The 25279-nt window shown below is 39.5% G+C and overlaps 1 protein-coding gene across 7 annotated transcripts in view; it reads left to right on the forward strand.

The window, feature by feature from the left end:
* Positions 1-23549: 23549 nt before the first annotated feature.
* The window catches only part of NTM (neurotrimin), a 962543-nt gene continuing 960813 nt past the window's right edge, over positions 23550-25279 (forward strand). For 2 of the 7 annotated variants that reach the window (XM_079103653.1, XM_079103656.1), the window contains exon 1: positions 23552-23919. In XM_079103653.1, coding sequence (XP_078959779.1) covers positions 23838-23919 — 82 coding nt within the window. In that variant the 5' untranslated portion in view covers positions 23552-23837. Of the gene's footprint in view, positions 23920-25279 lie in introns of all 7 variants that reach the window. The other 5 variants (XM_079103654.1, XM_079103658.1, XM_079103657.1 and 2 more) reach the window with 5 other exon arrangements.

Raw genomic sequence — 25279 nt, forward strand, 5'->3', positions numbered from 1 at the left:
TATGAAAAGATAGGGATCAAGCAAGTATAATTCATTCCTTGACTTGGCACTATTTCATACTAAAATATACCCAGTATTATGTTAGGCACACAACGTTCAAGGAAAAATGAGACATGAACCCTGATTTCAAAATGTTCACAGTTAATTTGGGAAAGAGATCAGTAAACTGATGATCACAATGAACTGTAGTAAGTGGTAAGTGCTGACATGGAAAGAAGCCCAGGATCTGTAGAAATGCAAGGGGAATATCACCAGCCCAGCCGAGGGAAGCAGGGCAAGTTTCTTGTGCATAGTGACTCTGAGCTCTTTCTTGAAGGACAGATATTAATTACTCAGACAAAGTAAGTGTGGTGAGGAAGATGGAGTATAGGGGGAAAGAGGTTATTTAGGAAGAAGGGAGAAGGAAACTATACCAAAGGAGTAACCAAATAGCTAGAACAGAAATCAGCAAAAGAACGAATTTCAGCTGACAATTCAAAAAGAGACATATTGGGCCAGGCGTAGTGGTGCACACCTGTAATCTCAGTGGCTCAGTGGTGCACGCCTGTAATCCCAGTGGGTAGGAAGGCTGAGACAGGAGGATCATGAGTTCAAAGCCAGCCTCAGCAATGGGGAGGTGCTAAGCAACTCAGTGAGACCCTATCTCTAAAAAAGCACAAATAGGGCTGGGGATGTGACTCAGTGGTTGAGTGCCCTGAGTTCAATCCGTAGTACATCCCCCCACCAAAAAAGGAGACATATTGGTTGAGTAAATCCTCTCTCAAAAATATTCCTTCCCTATCAATCCTCTCCTTTATCACCTTTGCCCAGACTGGGATGAGCTGTTTTTTCAGAAGTGCATGTGACTCCTAGTAAGTTGCTGAGGAGAGCGGCCTCTTAAATTGAGTGAGTTCCTCCTCCTGTTACTGAATCCAGACCCAGCCTAGGTCTGTTCTTATTGGCTTTCTATTTGTTTTTCTTTTGTTCTTGATGTTGTTATTCTGTTCTAGCCTTATTATTAGCATCATCAACAGGTATTTGTGAGATCATCAACTGGGATGTACTCTTGGTTCTGGTCATCTTTGGAAGGTAAGTCTCTTCTACTAACTATCACATTGAATGAAGAAGAAAGAGGAAAACCTGTCCCTGCAAAGCATGTCAGTCAGCCAACAGGGCGACAACTTGGGCCATGGTCAACAATTTTAAAGAAAGAATGAAATAGACTAGACTAGACTAGAATACTACTCCTCTCTACTCAACAAGGTTCTTTCTTGTGTATTAATTCTTATAATTTCAGCAAAAGTCCTGTGAGATCTGTATATTTCCTTATGTGTTCCAGGTGAGGAACCAGGCTTAGGAAGGCTAAGTGATTCCAGTTAGGTCACATTAGTTCGGATGAAGCACAAGACCTCACACGAAATGACAAGGGACTGATATAATACAATTCAGGATTATGAACTTATTCCAAATGGTTTAATATAGGCAGCAACAATTATAGAAAAACCATGGAGAAAAAGATCAGTATGAAATATTCCCTGCAAGCAGATTGGTTCTCAGTGATAACCATTGTGCAGGAGGACAGTTCATTTGGGGGGAAAGAGAATCAATACACACAAAAAAAGTTCAGGTAAATTTTTAAAACACAGACTGTCATCCTGATACTGCATTGGCAATCAGAGCAGAAGAAGACATTCCAGGATCCCTTCCCTCAGGAGTTTTGCCTCTAGAGGAGGGATTTATAGAAAGAAGCCTTTGGGGTAGATGCTGCTTATATCTATGGGAGGTGCCAGCAATCTACTGGTGCCTGGAACAAATACTTGTAAGTGGCCCATGTTAAATATATTGTCTTTTCCCTGGCTACCAGGGTTTCAGTTATTAAAGAAAGAGCAATTTACTGAATTGCATAAAATGGCTGGAAGTGCAAGGTGCTTTATCAGAGCAGCCAAGAAGACAGTCAGGGAGTTTCTCAGGCACGAGAAGGACCTTATTCAGCAACTCTGAATAAAACCGAAGGTATATTCACCCAGCCAGGGTCTGGGTTTGAATAAGGTTCATCCAGCATGCTTCATTTGCAGGGCTGGCCTGGGCATTTCTCCAAGGGCCCAATGGTCTATTGGGTATCTGATCTTTGTTTTTCAATCATGTGGATCATAGGGTTTTGATGTCATGCGAGCACTAAAATACCTACCTACTGATTTACTATTCCTCACCACCTCCTTCTCTTCAACACTTTCTCATCTCTGTATCAATTTCTATTAGAACCCGCTCCTTTGCCCTCCTTCTTTGTCCTGGTCTGTGTTCCTCTATTTGCTTTTTTCAAAAGCTCAGCAAAATTTCTCTTTGTCCATTTCCTCTCTTTCTCCCACTCATGTCATTCCCGATTCATGCCTCAAAGAGTGCCTGTAAGGCATCTGCTACACACAGAACACATGCCAACTTCCTTAGACACCTGCTGCCTCTCAGACTAAGCTTCTTTAGAAAGTTTGCCCTGACTAGAGATCAGAGAAACATCATCTCACCTTACAGAAACATCTCTTTCATAAAACTACTCCTCAGAATGAATTCAGTGTGGCAGATTCACAAGATTATTAAGCATGACAATTTCCTTGGCTTTTCTCTGTGGCCTTAGAGTGGATGCCCCCAATGGAGGAACGTTTTGTCATTCTATTATGTAATAGTGTGGTACCTGGTATGCTAGGGCATTTAGTCAATAGCCATATTGGGTTGCAGCAATCCATTCTTACACATATAGTGCATCTATCATGTGGTGGGAATACAGAGGATTTAAACATAAGCTCTATCTGTCCTTTGGTAGCTTACATTTAGGTTGAAATAGAGGACTGTAGACATATTGATAAGGAATTCCTCACATAGAATGAAACCTCAAGTCAGAGGTATTTGTGTGATTCCAAAGGGTTCTATTCAGGTGGCTTATTTGATTTATTTCCCACTCAGACCCAACAGGTCCATGATGTTTTTGGAATGATCAGACAGTGTCTTGGTCCTTTGTTTCCCCAGCCCCCACATTGAGTTCCTACCTTTCAGCTAGCAGTCAGGAGATGGCTCCCTGAGGATGAATAAGAGTAGTGGATTTCATCCCCTGTGTACTGTGCTTGGTTTTGAGATGGGTATCCTGATGAGTCAGGAGCTGGAAGCAAGTGCAGGAAGATTAAATAATACAGATATGCAGTGGGTTTTCTTTGTTTTTTTAAAAAACTCAACTAAAACTAAAATATTTTCCACCTAAATTTTTTATACGAACTTCTCAGCTCTATACAAATATCTTACGATCCTATTGCAAAAAATAAATAAATAAATTAAAAATCTACAAAGTAAAATTAAAAAGTCTTTTTCTTTGTGGGAGGGGTACCTGGGGATTGAACTCAGGGGTGCTTAACCACTGAACCACAACCCCAGCCATTTTTATTTTTTATTTTGAGAGAGGGTCTTGGTAAGTGGCTTAGGACCTGACTAAGTTCTAAGGCTGGCCTTGAACTTGGTATCCTTCTTCCTCAGCCTCCCAAATCACTGGGATTACAGATGTGCACCACCATGCCTGGCTGAAAGTCTCTCTTTAACAATGATTTGTAACTGATTCACCTCTGTTTACTTCTAATTACCTAGTTTTTATCAATAAAGATGAAACCATATTCATTTTTCGGATTTTTTTCATGTAATATGATGCAGAGTTATTTCCACGTTAGGGGAAATAAAATTTTATACCATGACACACATACCTGACCTCATTCTTTTCAATAGCGGTATAGCATTGAATAGAACATATGAACAAAAGTGTACTTCAAAGAATCCCTTCTTGTGATATCTAGGAGGTCCTCATTCTTCCTGTTACACACAAGGCTGTAGTAAATACACTTATGGATGGCTCTTGGTGTGCCTGTAAATTTCTCCAAAGTAGAAGATCTAAAAGTGGAATTGTTGATTCCACAGAAATGCACATTTAAAATGTTGATTTACACTAACCAACAGCTTGTGAAAATGCTCTTTCCTTTATTCCCCAACAACCTTTGAGATGATCAATATTTAAAGATTGTCAGTCTATGGCAACAGGTGGGACAGAGAATCTCATGAATATTTAACATTGAATATTTCTGCTTTCCAGTAAGCATCAACAGCTTATGTTTACTTACTTATTGTTTTGTTGTTGTTTGTTTCCTTTTCTTTTCTGTCATTTTGCCTGTTTTTGTTTTGGGGAGTTGATGAGCAGGGGAGATGCATTGCCCAGCAATGGGAAAGCTGTCACCCCATCAGGTATTCTCTTCACTGTGAAGAACCCCTGTGCCCAAGGGCATGCTCTTTCCAGACAGCACATGATAACTGATAGAGATGGATGTATGATGGCTTGGTCATTACAGCCCCATGCAAGACAATTCTGAGAGCACAGGTGAATCCTACAACTTCCCATGGGGTCAGCATGGGTGTTGTTGGATCTGCTTCACAGCGTGCCATTCTCCTCTGGCCAATCCCCTCCCTTTTCTCATTTCCTCAAGTGTTGCTACTCTGAGAAGCATCCCACACACTCTCCAGTCTAGCCAGCCTCCAAGAGAATCCACTCTGCAGCAGGTTGTCGTCTTTATCTTCTTAATTTGTAGACGTGTTTTATGTATTCTGAATGTTGCAGGTATATTACCTTCCAAACACAGGGAAAGTAGAAATGAAACCTCTTCATTTTTACCTAACTAAATTTGATTCCAACCCTTTCCACTAGGTGGCAGAAGTTGAATCTCAGCCCCAACCATCATCAGCCCTTTGGTTTGGGTCCAAGTTCTGGGTTGGGCAGAATGCAGTGGGTACTCAGTCACCTCTGTCCACATTGCCATTTACTTACTTCCTCTGGTTCTTGGTCCTCTAGTTAAAGGGGACTCATCCCTTGCCCCTAAGGTGACTTGACTTGCTACTTTAGTACTGTTATTGTGCACTGGGATTATTTGGCTGTTTTTGTCAATGTCAGGCGTGCAGGAAATCTTTGAGAAGAGGTCAAGCCCATCATCCAAGGCACAACACACAAGCATCTTCACTGAATTGCTCTCCCACAACATGGGACTGGGGTTAAGGGACGGGAGCCCTGGGCTCCCTGTTCCTCCCTGGGGTCCCACTTAGGAAAATGAAATACCACTTTTTTGTTTCTCAGTTTTCTGTCACTCGCACACCACTACCTCCTGTGTACATACACACACACGTATGCACACCCTGCCCCTGCAAAACCAAGTTCAGAATCTATTTCTCAGGCATGAACCAATTTCTCAGGCTGCTTTAACTTCCCTTTCAACTCCTCTTCTTCCCTAAGTCAATAGAATCTTGACTGAGAATCAAGACAATCAAATCTTAAGACTGAGACTGCTACAAACACATTTTTCCCAATGGTTTTTCTATGCCACATCTTAGGCTTTTGAAATTCAAAAACTGAGAACTGATGCCTTTGTTCTCTGCATTATGCTGTGTCATCTATTCTCTGAGGCAATGAGCATAGAATACCCTTGTTGCGCTGCCAAATAGGGTAGGGGCGGTCGGTGGGGAAAATGGGCGGGTATAACAGGAAGTAAAGGGAAAATCAGTTGTTATATCAAAATATTATTCACTGCACTGATGTTTCTTTCACTTGTCTTTTAACTTTGTTTATGGAGTCTTTTGTCATGTAGACATTTATAATTTTTGTACAGCAAAACCTGTCAATCTTTTCCTTTATAAATGCTAGGTTTTGTATCTTACTTAGAAAAGACTCCCAAAATATAAATTAAAAGTATATTCTCTGATATTTTCATCAAATATTTAAAATTTTTATCCTTTTTAATCTCTTCAACCCATCTTGAATTAAGTTTTTGGTAAAATATCAGGAATACAAGGGCCTTTCTCTCTTCCACTTTTGGATAGACAATAATGATTTTTTTGGGGGGGTATGTACCAGGGATTGAACTCAGGGTCACTCAACCACTGAGGCACATCCCCGGCACTATTTTGTATTTTATTTAGAGACAGGGTCTTATTGAGTTACTTAGCCCCTCCCTTTGCTGAGGCTGGCTTTTGAATTTGAGATCCTCCTGCCTCGGGCTCCGAAGTTGCTGGGAATACAGGTGTGGGCCACCGCAGCTGAATAGACAGTTACTATTTTCTTTCTTTTTTTTATGATTATACAAAGGGGATTTATTAGATTGGCTTACACAACCAGAAACTGATTAGTCATTGTGGCCATTCTTTTTTTTTTTTTTTTTTTTTTTTTTTTTGTGGCTCAGTGTTTTTTTTTTTTTTTTTAATTTATTTTTATTGTAAACAAATGGGATACATGTTGTTTCTCTGTTTGTACATGGAGTAAAGGCATACCATTTGTGTAATCATACATTTACATAGGGTAATGGTGTTTGATGCATTGGTTCAATCCCCAGCACCACCAAAAACAACAATAACAACAAAAAAATCCAATGCAATTTAACATTCACTCGTGATTACCATTTTCTTAACACCATTTATTTAAAAGTCGATTGTTTCCCCCACTGACTTAAAATTTATTTTTATTATAAACTAATTCTTATAGTTGCACATATCTTATCCTAAACTCTATTCCATTGTATTCTTCATCAGACTAAGGATTAGAGGGATTGGGGCTAGGTATTATGCTTCTGTTCCTGTGTTAATGCTATGAAGATGAATCTGCATGTCTAATATGAATGTCCACGATACAACATGGTCCCTGCATTCAAATATGTTACTTCATTTTTTATCCCCTTCTAATTTTGAATTTTAAGGGAAAAAAATGGAATATTCTGGACCCCAAAGTGATTTTTAAAAATAATTTTGACTGTATGTGAGTTGTATATGATGAGATTCCATTATGTTCTTTCTATATGCTAATAGATACACTTTGAAGTACAATTGGTGATTATTCTATTCAGTTTCTACTTATTAATATTAGCAATGCTATATTCCTAGTATTCATAAGTATTAGCTTAACTTGTACCTAGTATTCTCCTAATATTTAAAATTTAGTTAATGATTTCTTTCTTATGTCTAAAACTGCTTGTATTATCTTTATCACGAGTTCTATCTATTTTATTGGTTGCTTCCGATAACCCAATTTTATTTTTATTGATCAAGTTTTCTGGTTTTATTGTGTTTGTTTTAGGTCTTTTTCATTTTATAGTTATTCATTACTTCCATTGACTTTCTATTCATCTTCAAGTTTCTTTTGTAGCCAAAGTTGGTCATTTGCTATCGTTCCAGTTAAGGAGAATTACTGAGGTTTTTTTTGTGGAAACATTTGCTTTCCTGATAAAAGGGGATGGACAAAGCCTAACTGCCTCTTTCATATTCTTCTTCTTCCTGCCTGGAATATGAATGCAATGTCTGGATAACCAACAGATACTTTGAGAGAGAAGGCAAAGAAAAAGAATCGGAAAACCATCAGCCTTGATTTTGTTTAACCACGGACCAGATGCTGCTAACTGCTCACCTCTGGACCCCTTCAGTGAAGAAAAACAGCAGCAGCAACAACTAGTTCCCTTTCTTTAAGACATTATATTCATTTCATTGTTGTTGTTAGAAATATTCCTTACAGTGATGTATGCCTAAAGAATTTATGTCTAATGTTTCCTATAGTCTAATAATACACTTTAAGACTATAAATTTATTTTGGCTACATTCCACATGATTTCATATATAATGTTTTCATTTTTTCATATGTATTTCTAATTCCTATTTATTGCAATTTTTTTCTCTTCAAGTAGTCTCCCCTATTTCTGTGTTAATTTTGAAGTCTTGCATATTAATTTGAGAATGGGGTCTATATCTGAATGTTAAAAGGTGTTGAGATTTTTTTTTACTGAAGATAGGTGATTTGTGAAAATTTCATTGTGTTTGGAAAGGTTGAACATTTTCTATTTGTTAAATTCAAAGATATCTATTCATCAATCATATATCCATCTTTTTCATTTAATAATTTTTTTAATGTTTGTTATTAAAATCTTTATGCACCCCTCTTTTCCCCTATTTGTGTTCTTATTTGGGGAGCATTTGAATTCTTATTTTTTAAACTAACTGGAATTGTCCATTTGTCCTTGCATCTACAAAAGCTTTTATTTTTGTAAACTTTTTCATGGTTTCACTAAAGAGCATGAACATTATTTCTTCTTGGTGATTATATTTTTACTTATGAATACTGCTCTTTCTTATGGTTAGTTCTTCCACCTCAATTTTTGTTCCTTTTGATGTTAATGTCATTGTACTACTTTGTTATTATCTTCCTGGAATATTATTGAAAACTTCCATCACTTTATCTTATATGTATCTTTACAAGTACCCTAAATAAAGCGGTTTACTCAATCTGAAAATTTCTCCATTTTAATAGAGAAAATTATCATTCTCACAGTTACTGAGAATAGTAAAATGTTAGAACTTTTTCTAATCACCTGCCTCTGTTTGTTATTTACCATTCCTCACAGTTGTTTGTATTCTTAGGCCCTCTTGGATCTTTTGCTGTATTTTTAAGTCCTTTTTACACTTTCCTTCACTTTTTGTCCATCATTATTTTGAAAGTTTTGCATATTTTTTTATCTTTGTGCAGATCATAATTGTATTTTGAACACTTAAATGTATTTTTCTAAAAATATTTAGAGTTACTAATAATATTCATCCCTCCACAAGAACACAGAATGTTAGCTTTTTTTCCCCCCTGGCTCCCTTTTCCACTGCTTTCCACCCACCAAATCCCTGGTCTTTCCCACAACAAGGATATCTTTTATTTGAGTTTAAGATATTAAGTATTATTTATTTTTACAAAACCATACCATCAATTACTCTTTAGGCTGAACTATAAATAGTACTGGTTTCTTTCTGCACGGCTGTTATTTTTACCTGCATTGCTCAGCACTTAGAATATATGCTTCCTTGTCTCCTTGACTATTTTCCATTATTATCATTATGTTCAATAAAACTGCCCTGGTATTTATCAGTATATAGTGAAAGTCATCTTCCAGCATAGCATCTTTTATGAGGTGTCTCTAGAATCCAACTTCTGCTTGTTATCTCATTGTCATTGCCTTAAGAGTGGGACCTTCACATGTCTTCCACAAGTTTTTGAACCTTGTAAACAGTCTCTCTTCCCTCATATTGGAATTAGCCTTGCTAAAAAAAAAAAAAAATAGCTTTGCTTTAAAGTACTGAGATTCTGAGTTCCTTTTTGTGTCATTGCTTACTTTGATTAATTCAATAACCATTATACTCATAACTGGTGGTCAGTTTCCCAACAAACCTATGAGCATCTTTAGGAAAACAAAAATTACTAAAAGTTGTATCTACATTACTTGAAAAGGGCTTGCCCATTAATGCAAATTGGACCATTAACAACACTAACAATTAGAGAAAAGGAAATTCAAACCACCATGAGACTTCATCTCACTCCAATCAGAATAGCAATTATCAAGAATATAAGTAACAATAAATGTTGTCAAGGATGTGGGGGAAAAGGTACACTCATACATTGCTGGTGGGACTGAAAATTGGTGCAACCACTCTGCAAAGCAGTATGGAGATTCCTCAGAAAATTTGGAATGGAACCACTATTTGATCCAGCTATCCCACTCCTCGACCTATACCCAAAGGACTTAAAATCAGCATATTATATTGACACAGCCATATCAATGTTCAAAGAAGTTCAATACACAATAGCTAAGCTATGAAGCCAATGTATATGCCATTCAACAGATGAATGGATAAAGCAAATGTGGTATATATCCACGATGGAACATTACTCGGCCACAAAGAATTATAGCATCTGCTGGTAAATTGCTAGAACTGGAGACTATCATGTCAAGTGAAATAAGCCAACCCCCCGAAAACAAAGGTAGAATGTTCTCTCTGATATGCAGATTTTGACTCACAATAGGCAGTAGGAGTTGGGGGAGGAATGGAGGGAAGGGAGGAGGGATGAGAATGGGAAAGACAGTAGAATGAATTGGACATAACTTTCCTGTGTTCATATAGGAATACATGACCCGTGTAACTCCACATCATGTACAACCACAAGAATGGGAAGTTATAATCCATGTATGACATATCAAAATATATTCTATTGTCATGTATAATTCAAAAGAACAAACAAATAATGAATAAACAAATAAATACTTGGTGATAGATTTTACAAATACTCATTTTTAAGTCCCTCTACCTTGACACGGAAACATAACAAAGGTCTGTCAATATTTAAAAGCAATAAAACATTCTGCATTTTTTTTTTGAATGCCTGAGGATATCACCTGGAATCCATAATTGCACCATGAGGGCTGAGTTTCCCTTCTTCCTTGATGACACCAGGTCCCTCCTTCCTCATGTTTGTCCGTTTTTCCTCTCTGTAAGATGGGGTAGAAAAAGGTGAGTGTGACATATTATAAACACCAATGTAAACATGAAATTCCTCATTGGATCTTCAGCACTTTCGCATGTGATTTTGATTGTACTGCTGTGGTAAACAGAGAACACATAAGAGGAAGGGATAGAACGAGTGTGTGTGCATGTGTGTAAGAGTGGACTTTCAATATTGAGAATCACACCTCTTTACCCCATGTAAGTGCTTACTTGTACAGTGACATTTCATTTCTAATAACATCAGACACGAACATACTCGTTAAAGCCACTTTTCCCCATAGAAGCTTTGCAACTGCAGGATGGTATTTCTGGATTGCTATGGAAGGCATGAACTGTGTCTGTATGTGTGCACAGTTCTGTTAACAGTGGAAGGAAATTTTGGGTGGAGGACCCCAGAATGTTTTCTTCTTTCATGAACAGACCTCTCTTTCCAATAAGATAGATATAGGGAACAACGTTCCACAGGAGATCATGTCTCCCATGTTTAAGGAGCCAATTGTAAGGCATTTCAGTATTTTGACAATAGATACCACCTCCAAAACACTTCTGTGAATGAAGTGTGATAAAGATATAGTGAAGCCTACCTCATCTTTTAAACCAAAAACCAATTCTTAGTTAAAACAAACGAAAGAGAAAGCAAACAAAAATGAAAAGAAATCAAAGTGAGTGCGGATAAATATCGAAATTACAATGTAAAGTCAGTCTTTCATTTCCTTAAAAAAAGACCTCCTGCAATCATCAGATTTCTTTATCTGATTGAAAAGATACTGCTTCCCTAGTGGATGACCCAACATATACTCTAAGCCTACTAAGAGCCAATGGCTGTACACAGAACTGTTTAATCTTGTGATGTCTGTTTCTCCTCCTCCAGCTCTCCAATGGGGCATCTGAGACTCAGACAGCTTAACTAGCCTGTAAATAAAAGCCATGCAAGTGGGAACTCAGGGGTAGAGGTCAGCTCCACCTCAGCTCCATGGCCACACTAAGCTGTTCTGCCTCCAGGCTTCTATCTCTCCTTGGGGACTCTCTCTTTTCATAAGATGTTATTTTTATTAGCGATTTTTATCATTGTCATTGCCTTATTGGTGTATATTTTCTTTTCTTTTTTGTTCTGTATTAGATAATGAGAACCCACTTGAACAGTGAAAAAGGGTAGATTTTTAGGACCCCTGGGTTCCAGTCCCCGCTCCATTGCTGCCTCCTCATTTTTGACTGGGAGCCGGGTTTTCATGGAATGTCAGGAAATCTTGGTCCTATTTTCAGTCACTCTTCTAAGTCACTACCAGATCTCCCATGCTATCATTTTCGGTGCCTCAGTCTGAAAAAAAAAAAATAAATAAACATTATTGAACAAATATTTTATGAGATTATGAAATAAAATATGCAAAAGTACATCAAAAATACAACTTTGAGAAAGATGTATATGTGCTTGTGTTATGAATTTGTCCATAAATGGTGGTAACTGAATACTGAGTTAGCCATTGACCTCAGGTTTCCTTATTTGGCCCTGATAGCATTCTTATCAAAAGTCCCTGCCAAGTGGTAGGAAGGGACTGCTCAGAGAACAGTGGATCTCAATTCTTAGTGAGACAAAGTTCAGAGTACTTGGGTGGGTGGCTCAGAGCACACAGAAGCGATTCAGGCAACCTTCTTTTCCTTGCTAGCATAAATCAAGGGCTCCAGCTTTCTAGGCTGCCAATTTGACACCTTTTATAGGCACTTAATTCATTCAGAAATTAAAACTATATACATACCCTACTAGAAATTATCATTATTCTTTAGTATGACACATGATTTGATTTTAAGCCTTTATGTGTCTCTTCTATATCTTACTGTGGGTTAAAATCAGTGAAATGTCTGTGATGCATAGCTATTGCTGCCTAGGCTTGTCAGCTCCCCACAGAGGCTCCACTGTTACCCTCCTCAAAGTATCTTATCTCCTACCCCCACGAATGTCATCATGGTAGCATATGCTGGGCAGCACAGGGACAAGTCAGGTGTAAGAACATTGTTGCCCTCTGGCCACTACACTCCTGGCTCCTCTCTGGAAAGTAACGAAGGTCAAGTCAGCTGTTGCTGCAAAGGCTGACTATCAGGTCTCCATACGTGTTGTCTTCTTGCCTTTTGTTTTAGTCAGCTTTTTGCTGTGACTAAATGACCCGACCAGCACAACGGTAGAGGAAGAAGAGTTTATTTGAGGGCTCATGGTTTCAGAGGTCTTAGTCCATAGAAGGCTGACTTCATTTCTCAGGGTTTGTGGTGAGGCCAAACATCATGGTGGAAGAGTGTGGCAGAGGGAAGCAGCTCACATGAGATCAGGAAGCAGAGAGAGATTCTGCTCTCCAGATACAAAATATATACCCCATACATTCCCCACCTCCTCTAATTCCTACCTCCTGCAGCCACACCCTCCACTTCAATTAATCCCATCAGGGATTAATTCCCTGGTGGGGGTAAGATCTTAAAACCCAGTCATTTCTCCTCTGAACCGTCCTGCATTGTCTCACATGTGAGCTTTTGGGGGACACCTCACGGCCAAACCAGAACACCCTTCCCCACACCTCACACCCCAGGCTCCTCTGCTCTCATAACTATGCTTTCTTGTGTGATCTAGGCTTTGTCAGGAACCTGAAACCCTTTCACCCTGAGCATTCATCAATAGAAAAACGCCCTGTGTGTCCATCCCCTTCATGGATGCCCATATTTTTAAAGACTTAGAGCTTTCAATCACAAAGAATACAAATTCAGGGAATAAAATAAGTCAGAGTGGATTTCTTGAGGATAGAAGTCTTCGTAAGCGGCTTTTCAATCAAACTTTGAACTAGGACACATTCTGGAATAAAATAAACAACCTTGGACAAGGAACCAGGTGAGCTGATTCTATTCCCATTTTGGCATGTTCTTCCCTAGACACCACTTCTCAGAGTAAAATGGTGGTGTGAGATAGTGACAGAAGGCTTCTCAAACTCTGCTTATCTCAGACTTCCTACAAATCCAGCTAGTGGAGCTCAGCATGTTTTCAGATAATATGAAGATAGTATAAGGCCAAAAGATATATACATTTTTCTCTCAAACCAGACTATTTCTCCCCATAAAATCTTCAAAGTAGATTTGTACATGTAGAGAAGTGGTGAAAAGTGGAGAAGTGACACCTTACTGTCACATGGGCTGAATCTCCTGCTTTAACATATGGACCTAGGTCTTCCCTGGGTACCCCAAGATCCTTTCAACTTGCTTTGAGTCTGAAATTGATTCCTCCAATTGTTCTATGCTCTGATCAACGGGTTGGTGGGCTGCTGCCAAGAAGAGATTGCCAGGGCCTATGTGTGCCAGAGTTGCTCATATGTGTGACCTCAGAACTCAGGAACCAACGAAGCTAAGCCCTTGCCCCACCACCTACAAAACACAATAAAGGGAAGCACAGGGTGAGCAATTGTCCAAGTTCAGAGGGCCAGAGAAGGCTTCTCTGTGGAATGACTTGATTCACTATCCATGCCACCTTTTAACCTCCAGAAATATCAATTTTTATTACTTTCATTTTCTTGCTTAGAAATAAAAGCAGCAATGATTCTCAAAACCAGTTCAAATATCTCAGACATTTTAGATGCTCTAAGACCAACCGACATGAACTGCCAGTATTCTTGAACACATAGACGCACACATAGTGCCTTATATTGTGTCATGCTGATTCTTACTGAGTTCCACATTCATTTCTGACTCTTTACCATGTCATTCACCTCATGATGAATAACAGTACACTCCTCATGGCAGGTGGGAAGCAGAGGGAAAAGAGGGAGGGGGGAGAGAGAGAGAGAGAGAGGGAGAGGGAGAGGGAGAGAGAGAGAGAGAGAGAGAGAGAGAGAAGGGGCAAGGAGTACCTTCCAGGGCATGCCTCCAGTGATCTATGTCCTACAACTAGGCCCCGTCCCCTTCCAACAATGCCTTGGAATTATTAATCCATCAAAGGATTAACCCATTGATGAACTCAGAGCCCTCATGATCAATCCATCAATAGATTAACATATTGATGAGGTCAAAGCCTTTACGATCAGATTACTTCCCAAGAGCCTATCTCTGAACATTACTGCACTGGGGACCGAGTCTTCAATACACAAGGCTCTGGGGAATATTTCAGATCTAAACTCTAATACCGCTTCTTGGCAGCAAATTATCTGCAAAGTTCTTGTAACCAGAACACTGATTTATTCTTCCAAGCAAGCTGATTATAAAGACAAGGAACCAATGCATGTGTGTATGTTATCCATTGTCTTAGGATGTGCACAGTCTTCATTTGATGACCTCACAACTGTGAGGTAGTGAAGTAGATATGATTTCTACTTTAAGGATGAGATCGAGGGGATGAGAAAAGAATATTGAGCATAACAGAATCGAAGCTTATGAATAGACTTAGACCCAAACCAGATCATTTTATTTTAAATCTTACATATTTCCATTGTACTGTTGTATCATAATGCATCTTTTTGGCATATTGATGATAATTTGTAGAAATCAAGACCAGATGACTGTGCCTATAGGTCAGTTGGAAAACACTGAAAACTTTAGTCGAACTTTTTTTTTGTTTGTTTGTTTCTTTTATTTATTTATTTATTTTATTGTAAACAAATGGGATACATGTTGTTTCTCTGTTTGTACATGGCGTAAAGGCGTACCATTTGTGTAATCATAAATTTACATAGGGTAATGTTGTTTGATTCATTCTGTTATTTTTTCCCTCCCCCCACCCCTCCCACCCCTCTTTTCCCTCTATACAGTACTTCCTTCCTCCATACTTGCCCCCCTCCCTAACCCTAACAGTAACCCCTCCCTCCCCCCAATATGTGTCCTCATCCACTTATTAGCGATATCATTCGACCTTTATTTTTTTGAGATTGGCTTATCTCACTTAGCATGATATTCTCCAATTTCATCCATTTGCCTGCAAATGCCATAATTTTATCATTCTTTATGGCTGAGTAATATCCATTGTATATATATACCACAGTTTCTTTATCCATTCATCAATTGAAGGACATCTAGGTTCCACAATCTGGCTATTGTGAATTGAGCAGCTATGAACATTGATGTGGCTGTATCTCTGTAGTATGCTGATTTTAAGTCGTTTGGGTATAGGCCAAGGAGTGGGATAGCTGCGTCAAATGGTGGTTCCATTCCAAGTTTTCTAAGGAATCTCCACACTGCTTTCCAGAGTGGCTGCACTAATTTGCAACTCCACCAGCAATGTATGAGTGTACCTTTTTCCCCACATCCTTGCCAACATCTGTTGTTGCTTGTATTCTTGATAATCACCATTCTAATTGGGGTGAGATGGAATCTTAGGGTGGTTTTGATTTGCATTTCTCTTATTACTAGAGATGTTGAACATTTTTCCATATGTTTATTGATTGCTTGTAGATCTTCTTCTGTGAAGTGTTTATTCATTTCCTTAGCCCATTTGTCGATTGGATTATTTGCATTCTTGGTGTAGAGTTTTTTGAGTTCTTTATAGATTCTGGAGATTAGTGCTCTATCTGAAGTATGATTGGCAAAGATTTTCTCCCACTCTGTAGGCTCTTTCTTCACATTGCTGATAGTTTCCTTTGCTGAGAGAAAGCTTTTTAGTTTGAATCTATCCCAGTTATTGATTCTTGCTTTTATTTCTTGTGCTATGGGAGTCCTGTTGAGGAAGTCTGATCCTAAGCCGACATGTTGAAGATCTAGACCTACTTTTTCTTCTGTGATTTGCAGAGTCTCTGGTCTGATTCCGAGGTCCTTAATCCATTTTGAATTTAGTTTCATACATGGTGAGAGATATGGGTTTAGTTTCATTCTGTTGCATATGGATTTCCAATTCTCCCAGCACCATTTATGAAGAGGCTATCTTTTCTCCATTGCATATTTTTGGCCCCTTTGTCTAGTATGAGAAAATTGTATTTATTTGGGTTTGTGTCCATGTCCTCTATTCTGTACCATTGATCTACCTTTCTATTTTGGTACCAATACCATGCCGTTTTTGTTACTATTGCTTTGTAGTAGAGTTGAAGATCTGGTATTGCAATACCACCTGTTTCACTCTTCCTGCTAAGGATTGCTTTAGCTATTCTGGGTTTCTTATTCTTCCAGATGAATTTCATAATTGCTTGCTCTATTTCTATAAGTTACGTCATTGGGATTTTAATTGAGATTGCATTGAATCTGCATAGCACTTTAGGTAGTATGGCCATTTTGACAATATTAATTCTTCCTATCCATGAACATGGGAGATCTTTCCATCTTCTAAGGTTTTCTTTAATTTCTTTCTTTAGTGTTCTGTAGTTCTCATTGTAGAGGTCTTTCACCTCTTTTGTGAGATTGATTCCCAAGTATTTTATTTTTTTCGATGCTATTGTGAATGGAGTTTTCCTAATTTCTCTTTCTGAAGATTCATCACTTATGTATAAAAATGCATTAGATTTATGTGCATTGATCTTATATCCCGCTACTTTACTGAATTCACTTATGAGTTCTAAAAGTTTTCTGGTGGAATTTCCTGGTTCCTCTAAGTATATAATCATATCATCAGCAAATAGGGATAGTTTGAGTTCTTCTTTTCCTATTCGTATCCCTTTAATTTCTTTGGTCTGTCTAATTGCTCTGGCTAGAGTTTCAAGGATGATATCGAATAGAAGTGGTGAAAGAGGGCATCCCTGCCTTGTTCCAGTTTTTAGGGGGGAAGCTTTCAGTTTTTCACCATTTAGAATGATATTAGCCATGGGCTTAGCATAAATGGCCTTTACAATGTTAAGGAATGTTCCCACTATCCCTATTTTTTCTAGTGTTTTGAGAATGAAGGGGTGCTGTATTTTATCAAATGCTTTTTCTGCATCTATTGAAATAATCATGTGATTCTTGACTTTAAGTCTATTGATATGGTGAATTACATTTATTGATTTCCTGATGCTGAACCAACCTTGCATCCCTGGGATGAAACCCACTTGATCATGGTGCACTATCTTTTTAATATGTTTTTGTATGCCACACTAACAAAGAGAAGACGAGAGAAAACCCAAATCACTAAAATTCGGAATGAACAAGGAAATATCACAACAGACACGATTGAAATACAAAACATAATTAGAAGCTATTTTGAAAATCTATACTCCAACAAAATAGAAAATTTTGAAGACATCAACAGATTTCTAGAGACATATGAATTGCCTAAACTGAATGAGGAGGACATATACAATTTAAATAGACCAATTTCAAGTAATGAAATAGAAGAGGTCATCAAAAGCCTACCAACAAAGAAAAGTCCTGACCAGATGGGTTCTCAGCCGAGTTCTACAAAACCTTTAAAGAAGAGCTCATTCCAATACTTCTCAAAGTATTCCATAAAATAGAAGAGGAGGGAACCCTCCCAAACTCATTCTATGAAGCCAATATCACCCTGATACCTAAACCAGAGAGAGACACTTCGAGGAAAGAAAATTTCAGACCAATATCCTTAATGAACATCGATGCAAAAATTCTCAACAAAATTTTAGCAAATCGTATACAAAAACATATTAAAAAAATTTAGTTGACTTTTTTTTTTTTTTTGAATTAATTTTTTTTTTTATTGTAACTTAAATCTCTATGTCCTGAATCTCTGTGCTGTTATACTTTCTTTTTAATATCAGTTTGGGCCAATTAAAAATAAAATGAGGAAATCCACTGCTCTAAATCAAATTCTGACAATGGACCTGCATAATTCATCTAAGATCTGTACGTAGACCCCTTCTATTTACATCAAAGGGGACCACACATGGGAGCCACTACCAAGATGGCCGCCATGACTGCCCCTTCCCAGGGAGAGTCCTGCTAAAGGCAGGAGACTGCCTTCTCTCTGCCACAGTGTTGCCCTTTCTGAAGTGACATGGCGAGTCAAAGCTGAACCCTGCTCAACTCCAGACGGGCAGAGGGCAGACCGGCTCCCTGCTCCCCTGGAGCCAGGGCTCATCCCAGCATCTGGGTATGTGAGATCACCCACTGCACAGAGCCTCCGCAGAGGCAGGCCACAGCAGGAGGATGGTAGAGCAGAGCAGCAGCTTTTGTTAAGTCTTGAACATTATTTCAGCGCTGCTCTTTAGATTTAAGCTCCCGCAGTTCTTTCCATAATAGCTGAGAGAAATAAAAACACTGCCTCCACCCTCCTCCCTGCCTCCCTCACGAGCACCACACACACCTACCTCCTCCTCCACACTGTGGCATTATCCACTCAGTCCTCCGGGCCTGGACCGCCACGCTCATGTGATTGTTCATCCCTTCTCCTAGGGCTGCAGGGCTGCTGTCAGGGTTCAGCTGGGATTTGGACAGCAAGGCAGCCAGGTTCCTCAGTGACCTTACTGGACTTATTGTCTGTCTTTGGCTAAGGTGACAGGTGTGCATGGGGCCAGTTTACAGAGAATCAATCCCTATTTGTACTAGCTCATCGCACACTGGGCAGAATCTTAAGCTACCCAATGATGAAAGGTTTATGAAATACAATCCTGGCTGCCCTCTGCTCAGAGTTAAAGACCTCATCTGCTTCCCGTTTCTTATTTCTTATGCCCCTTCCTCCTTCTTTATCTGCAAACTCCAAAATCATTTCTATAGTAAAGTTTTCTTAACTTGAAGGCGTGTGGATGGCAAGAGAATACCATTTGGCTTCGAGGTCCCTGACATTAATTCTTTTCTTAGGGCCATTCATCGTCCCCTGCAAAATAGCTGACCCATGAACCAGGAAGTAAATGGTGCATAACATGAATCCGGTTAACCCAGGGGCAGTATGCGTCCCACAGATCTGATGGGAAGATGTAGTTGAGTCTTTTAACTCAGAGGAAGGAGTGCTGATTGTAGAGTAAGGAAGTGCAATTTCAAAGTGTCCCCTTCCAATCACAGCTTCCCCAATCAGAGGTTCACTGAGTCATTCCCTCACGTCTAGTCAGAAATCCCTAACCGTAGCCATGGGCCACCCCTAAGAAAGGACCAAGCTACTTCCTGTGTGGAGCATTTGCAGCAAAAGACAGTCGTCATTTCTAAGCTTGGTAAACAATGAGATGCAAATGGAAAATGGAAAGGAAGTGAACTCCATTGCTGATCCCCTTGTCATTGGGTGAGGAACGGGCCTGTCTGAACGACATTCTTCTGTGAATAACTCTGAATCAGCTCAGCAATCTGTAATTACAGCAATGAGCTGCCCAAAGCCTGTCCTGGTGATGTTGAGCAAGGAGAGGAAGAGAATACTTCTTTAGGAGACTTCCCACTTCCCTGTATGCTTTTGTGAAACAAGAAGGTTATTGAGAAATTTAACTCCAAGTGGTAAATTCAAGCGCTGAAAGAGATACAGCTTTCTAGATAGTTTAGCATTAAGCTTCATTCAGAACCAAATTAGGCTTTCCATTCAGCAGAACCTGAGGGAGTCTTTTGCCCCAGTGGATTAACCTTCTGAAGCTCCTACCTCCAGAAAGCTGAGTATCCAGGAATGCAAAGCTTCACTCAGTGACACATGGACAACCACATGAATTTGGTTAAAATAAATGAAAATTTGTTGGTGGGTCTGAGGAATGTTTGGATGGAGGTGTAACTGCTATCTATCCCCATTTCAGAATGGGACTTGAGATGGTGCAAAGCAGGTCTCGTGACCTCTAGGGGTCAGAGGTGGGATTTGAACACAGGGAGATGCAGCTCTAGTCCATGTGGTCAGTTCCACACCCATCAGGAAATAGGCAAAGGAACTGAACAGGCTCTTCAGAGAAGAAATACAAATGATCAACAATTACATGAAAAAATGTTCAATATCACTAGAAATTAGAAAAATGCAAATTAAAAGTACAAGGAGATTCTGTCCAGTCAGAATAGCAATTATCAAGAATACAAGAGTATCCCATTTGTTTACAATAAAAATGAATTAAAAAAAAGAATACGAGTAACAATGAATGTTGACGGGGATGTGGGGAAAAGGTACATTCATACATTGCTGGTGGGACTGAAAATTGGTGCAACCCTATAGAAAGTAGTGTGGAGATTCCTTAGAAAACTTGGAATGGGACCACCATTTGACCCAGCTATCCCACTTAGCATATACCAGAAGGACTTAAAATTAGCATACTGAGGTGACACAGCCACATCAATGTTCACAGCAGCTCAATTCACAATAACTAAGCTATGGATCCAACCTAGGTGCCCTTCAACAGATGAATGAATAAAGAAAATGTGGTATATATCTACAATGGAATATTACTCAGCCATAAAAAGAATGACTTTTTTTGCCTGTAAATGGATGAATCTGGAGACTATTATGGTAAGTGAAATAAGTTAACACCCCAAAACAAAAATAGAATGTTCTTTCTGACATGGGAATGCTAATACACTATGGGTGGGGTGGGGGAGAAGAGAAGTTCATTGGATTAGACAAAGGGGAATGAAGGGAAGAGAAGGGGGAACGGGATAGGAAAAACAGTAGAATAAATCAGACATAACTTTCCTATGTTCATATTTAAGTACACGACTAGTGTAACATCTCGTGTACAACTACAAGAAAGGGATTCTAAATAGAATAAGTTACTACATGTACATATAGTATGTCAAAATACACTCTATGTCATATATATCTAAAAAGAATGAAAAAGAAAAAAAAGAAGCCATTCCAGTGACAACCAGAATAGCCTCAGGGTGCCTGCCCTCTGTCAGCCATGGCTATGTTGCCTGTGTGCAGAAAGTATCTACTAGGGTCAGATGTTGTGCTAGATCTCACTTCATTTTAGTTTTTTAAAAAATCTCATCACAGCACAGCATGTTTAGACGGAAGATCTTAGGCAGGTTTCTAGGGCTATGAATTTACCTGGTGTATTTCCAACTCTAAATTTTTAATTTATTGAATCCTCTGGCTGCACTATTCCTCGCTGTGCCTTGGATCTAGCATACTCTCCCTCACTCTCAAAGCATATCATGACTCCCACTATCTCCACAGAACTTTAGAAAACTGCTATAGAAAATGGTCATCTCTCATGTGCTGATAATATTAGCTATATGTGCAAAGCATTTGAAACATCATTAAAACCTATTTATTTTTCCATATTTTTTCTATTTCATTAGATATGTTGTTTCATACTGTAATCTTACATGTTGTTTCATCTGTAATCTTACATGCCATTAAAAATAGCAAAAATGTATATGTGTAAGAATACTGGAAGCTATTTGATTCCCTTCATAACATAGCATTTAGCATAGGATATTATTTTTTGAAGATTATTTGAGAGACAGCTACTTAGATTCAAACCCTGACTGCATTCCTTAAGACTTAGGTAGCTGTGCACGACTTTTTCCAGAGCCTCAACATCCTCATCTCTGCAATGGACGTGATGATAGTTCCACTTCACAGGATGTGAGGATTTGGTGAGAGAAGTGCATAGAAACGCTGTCATGACTGACACACAGCAAATGGTCAATAAATATTGACTACGATGATTAATTCTTACTGTTGTCCACACATATGGGAGCTTGATAAAAATTGATAACTGTAAGGATTTGTTGTAGGACACTGACAGATGTTACTGTCCCTTCCTCTTCCAGGTTGGGACTTTAGACTTATCAATGAGCTGCAGTCTTCATCTTCAATCTGGGGAGAGTGAGTTGGTGGTAAAGGGAAGCCGCTCTCCCCTTCGTATTGCCCTGTTATCACCTGCTGTCACAGTTGTTCCAAAGCATTTAATTGCACATGTCACTATGCTGAGCACTGCACAAAAAGACTCATCTCTAGATAAGATTCTTGTCCATTGGGAGCTCACAATATCAAGGACGTTTTGATGGACGTATGAATCAGGACTTAATGGCAAAAAAAAAAAAAAATCAAGCAATATAAAACATCTTTAAAATTGAAAGAGTCTTAGAAATTATTCCATTTCATTAATGTTACAGACAAGAGGCCAAGTTTCACAGAGGTAAAATGACCTGACTTGGTCCCTCAGTGTGCATGGGGCTAGGAATGGGACCCAGGTTTAGGACTTGTACGAGACAGCAGTGCTGTTTTGATTTCACCTTTGTGCCCATGAATACGATTTTATAGACAATGAGTGCTTGTTTTATGCAGTTTGATAATATATATTAAAGATTTTATGGGATTTAAAAAAAAGAATAGTAAATAGTTGCAGAGATATGGAAGAATATTTTAAAAATGTGTGTTGAATCAAGTCAGGGTATAAATTTGTCAGAATCAGCTAGGGAAGTTTCAGTGGGGGACTGAGTTTTCCAGAATTTTTGTTCACATCATATAACTTGCTGCTCATAACAGAAAGCCAAAAATGAGAACCATCAACTTCCCAGGACTTAGAATTATATCTCTTAAGAAGTCATTGAATCCATTCAATGACTTGTGTCTGGTCTTAATTCTTACCTATCACCAAGGAGATGAATGTCTACAACTCTCTGAGGACATTTAATAACTGCCCACAGCATCTATGCTTAAACAGTTCTTCAGCACATCTAACTTAAATCTGTCTTGCTGCATATTAAAGCACATATACTTATTTTATTCTTCCCAGTGAATATAGTCGAATTTCTCTTTGGAAGACAGTTCTCTATATTCAGACTGAAGACCTTCTCAAATCCCATGTACTTAATCTCTTTTCATGGTATTAAGTGTACATGGATGACTTAGGAAATAAAGAAAGTGAATGAAAAAGAGGAGTGATCTAGGTATTCTGAAACAGGAGTGACAGGAGGAGAAAATGGAAAGTTATTTATTATTTTCAAAGCAACTAAATGGAAAGGTTGATGAGAGGGGAGAGAAAAAAAATCTGTCACTGAATGATATTTCCATTGGAGAGGAAAATAGGAACCAACAAATGGAATTTGACTCATTCTTGTAAGTTTCACTGAGCATGAAAATATCCCTTTAAAATTTCCCGCAAGCCGTTGCTGGCTATGGGATTTTTCCAGTGCAAAAGGAAGCTGAGTTCAGGAGGCCAGGGAATGCCAGGGGGAAAGGGATTTTCTTTCTGATGCTGGGGGCTCTGAGACTGTCAAGTCTAAAAAATGAAAGTAATATAAAAGGGGCAAAGTGGCATTTATCATTCCATCTCTCCAGGCTCCTGTCTCTTTAATCAGCTAGCCTGATTTGCCCAGTAAATGATTCCTGAGTGTGTGTGTGTGTGTGTGTGTGTGTGTGTGCCCGCGCGCGTGTGTTGTAGCTCTGTCAATCCTTGGATTAGAACCAATGACTGCTGCTTGTAGGAGGGCTGTCCAGGGCCAGATTGTACAATGGGCCTCAGTGCCAGAGTATGAGTGGAGATAATTACGGAGAAGTCATACTCTCTCGCACCCTCGGCTTCCTTGTTGTGTCCTTCAGCAAAACAGTGGATTTACATCTCCTCCTACAAGCTTGAGAGCAACGCAGTCTATCAGGAAAAAAAAAGAAAGAAAGAAAGGAAGGAAGGAAGGAAAAAAAACCGAACCTGACAAAAAAGAAGAAAAAGAAGAGAAAAAAAAAAATCATGAAAACCGTCCAAGCAAAAATGCACAGTTCTGTCTCTTGGGCAATCTTCACGGGGCTGGCTGCTCTGTGTCTCTTCCAAGGTAAGAGCTTGCTATTGATTTGCCTACGGTAGACCCAGGAATTGTACAGTGTGCTTAATATGATTCGCAGACTCCCGGAGTCGGCTCTGCTGCGCGGTTTGCAGGTGGAGGAGAGAGCGTTTAAACAGCATGGCTGGGACTTCATTCTCCCGACCAGGCTGCGAGAATATTGATTTGATTCTGGCTGCTACCGGAATGGGGGAATGTATATGCATAAGGAAAATGTGTCTGCTACTCCTGTTAGGTTCCTGGTTAGTGTGCTGGGCTCCTTGGCTTCGTGCATTCTTGCACACATACACAAGACAGCCCGCATGTAAGCAGGGGAACGCTACAGATGGGGAGGGTGGTGGGGTTGCTGATGTGCTGCTTATGTGACTGGGAAGAAATCACACGAGGAAACTTTAAATATCGGCCAGTGAACTTGCAAAGCTTTAAAAAAGAGCAAATGGAAAAAAAATAAAAAAATAAATAAAAAACGCAGGCTAGAAACAATCGGGTGCCTCCTGAAAGGTGCTGGTCAGCGATCTGGCTCCAAGGGATGAATCAATTTGCAGCAGTGGTGAACAACTGTGTTAGTTTAGAATGTGTTTGGGGGTGTGTTTGTGGTGGGGGCCTGGGTAGGGGTGGGGATTGTGGATAACAAACAAATAAGAAGGAGTGAAGCAGAGGGCTCTGAAATTCCAAAAAGCTTTCCTAAGTTGAAAGGAGAGAGGCAGTAAGAGCCGAATGCTAATTTTCTGTTTATTTATTGGCTGGGAAGCCAAGCCAGGGGCTGCAGTTGAGAGCCAGCCGTCCTCTCTTGCGGTGTGCGCTTTGATGTTTGCCGTGCTGGGTGCAGGTGCATTTGGAATCTGCCTCCACCTTGAGTCCGTTTGCTGCACTGTGGAGCCCCCACCCCCTGCCCCAGCCCTCACACTTATTCCAGCAGCAGAATGAGCCGCTAACCTGCTTGTTCCCACCCACCCTGTCCTTTGGGGGCTCTATTTTCGTTCCTTCACATTAAGGACGCATAAACTCGTAGGATTGACATAGGCAGAGAAACTTTCCCTGGGTGGTCCAGCAGGGATCTCCAGGAGGGCCCACCCAAAGGAGAGTGGGGAGCTGCTGTCCTATGCAGTTGTATTCCCTGAGGAAAGTTCTGACGGGCAAAGTAAAAAAAAGGATGGGAGTCCCAACAGTATCACTCTCTTATCACTGCAATACAGTGTTCTGGTGATTTTGTTCAGTCCTTTGCTCTAGTCCTGCTGATTCCTGTCTGAGGTCAGGCTTTGGGGGTGTCCCCTGCTGTCCCCTGCAGATCCACACAAGGTGCACAGTGGGATCCTGTTGGAAAGAATCATGTGTGTGTGCACCCTTGGCT

The sequence above is a fragment of the Sciurus vulgaris genome (assembly GCF_902686455.1).
Source record: "Sciurus vulgaris genome assembly, chromosome: 11".
Classification (NCBI taxonomy): Eukaryota; Metazoa; Chordata; class Mammalia; order Rodentia; family Sciuridae; genus Sciurus; species Sciurus vulgaris.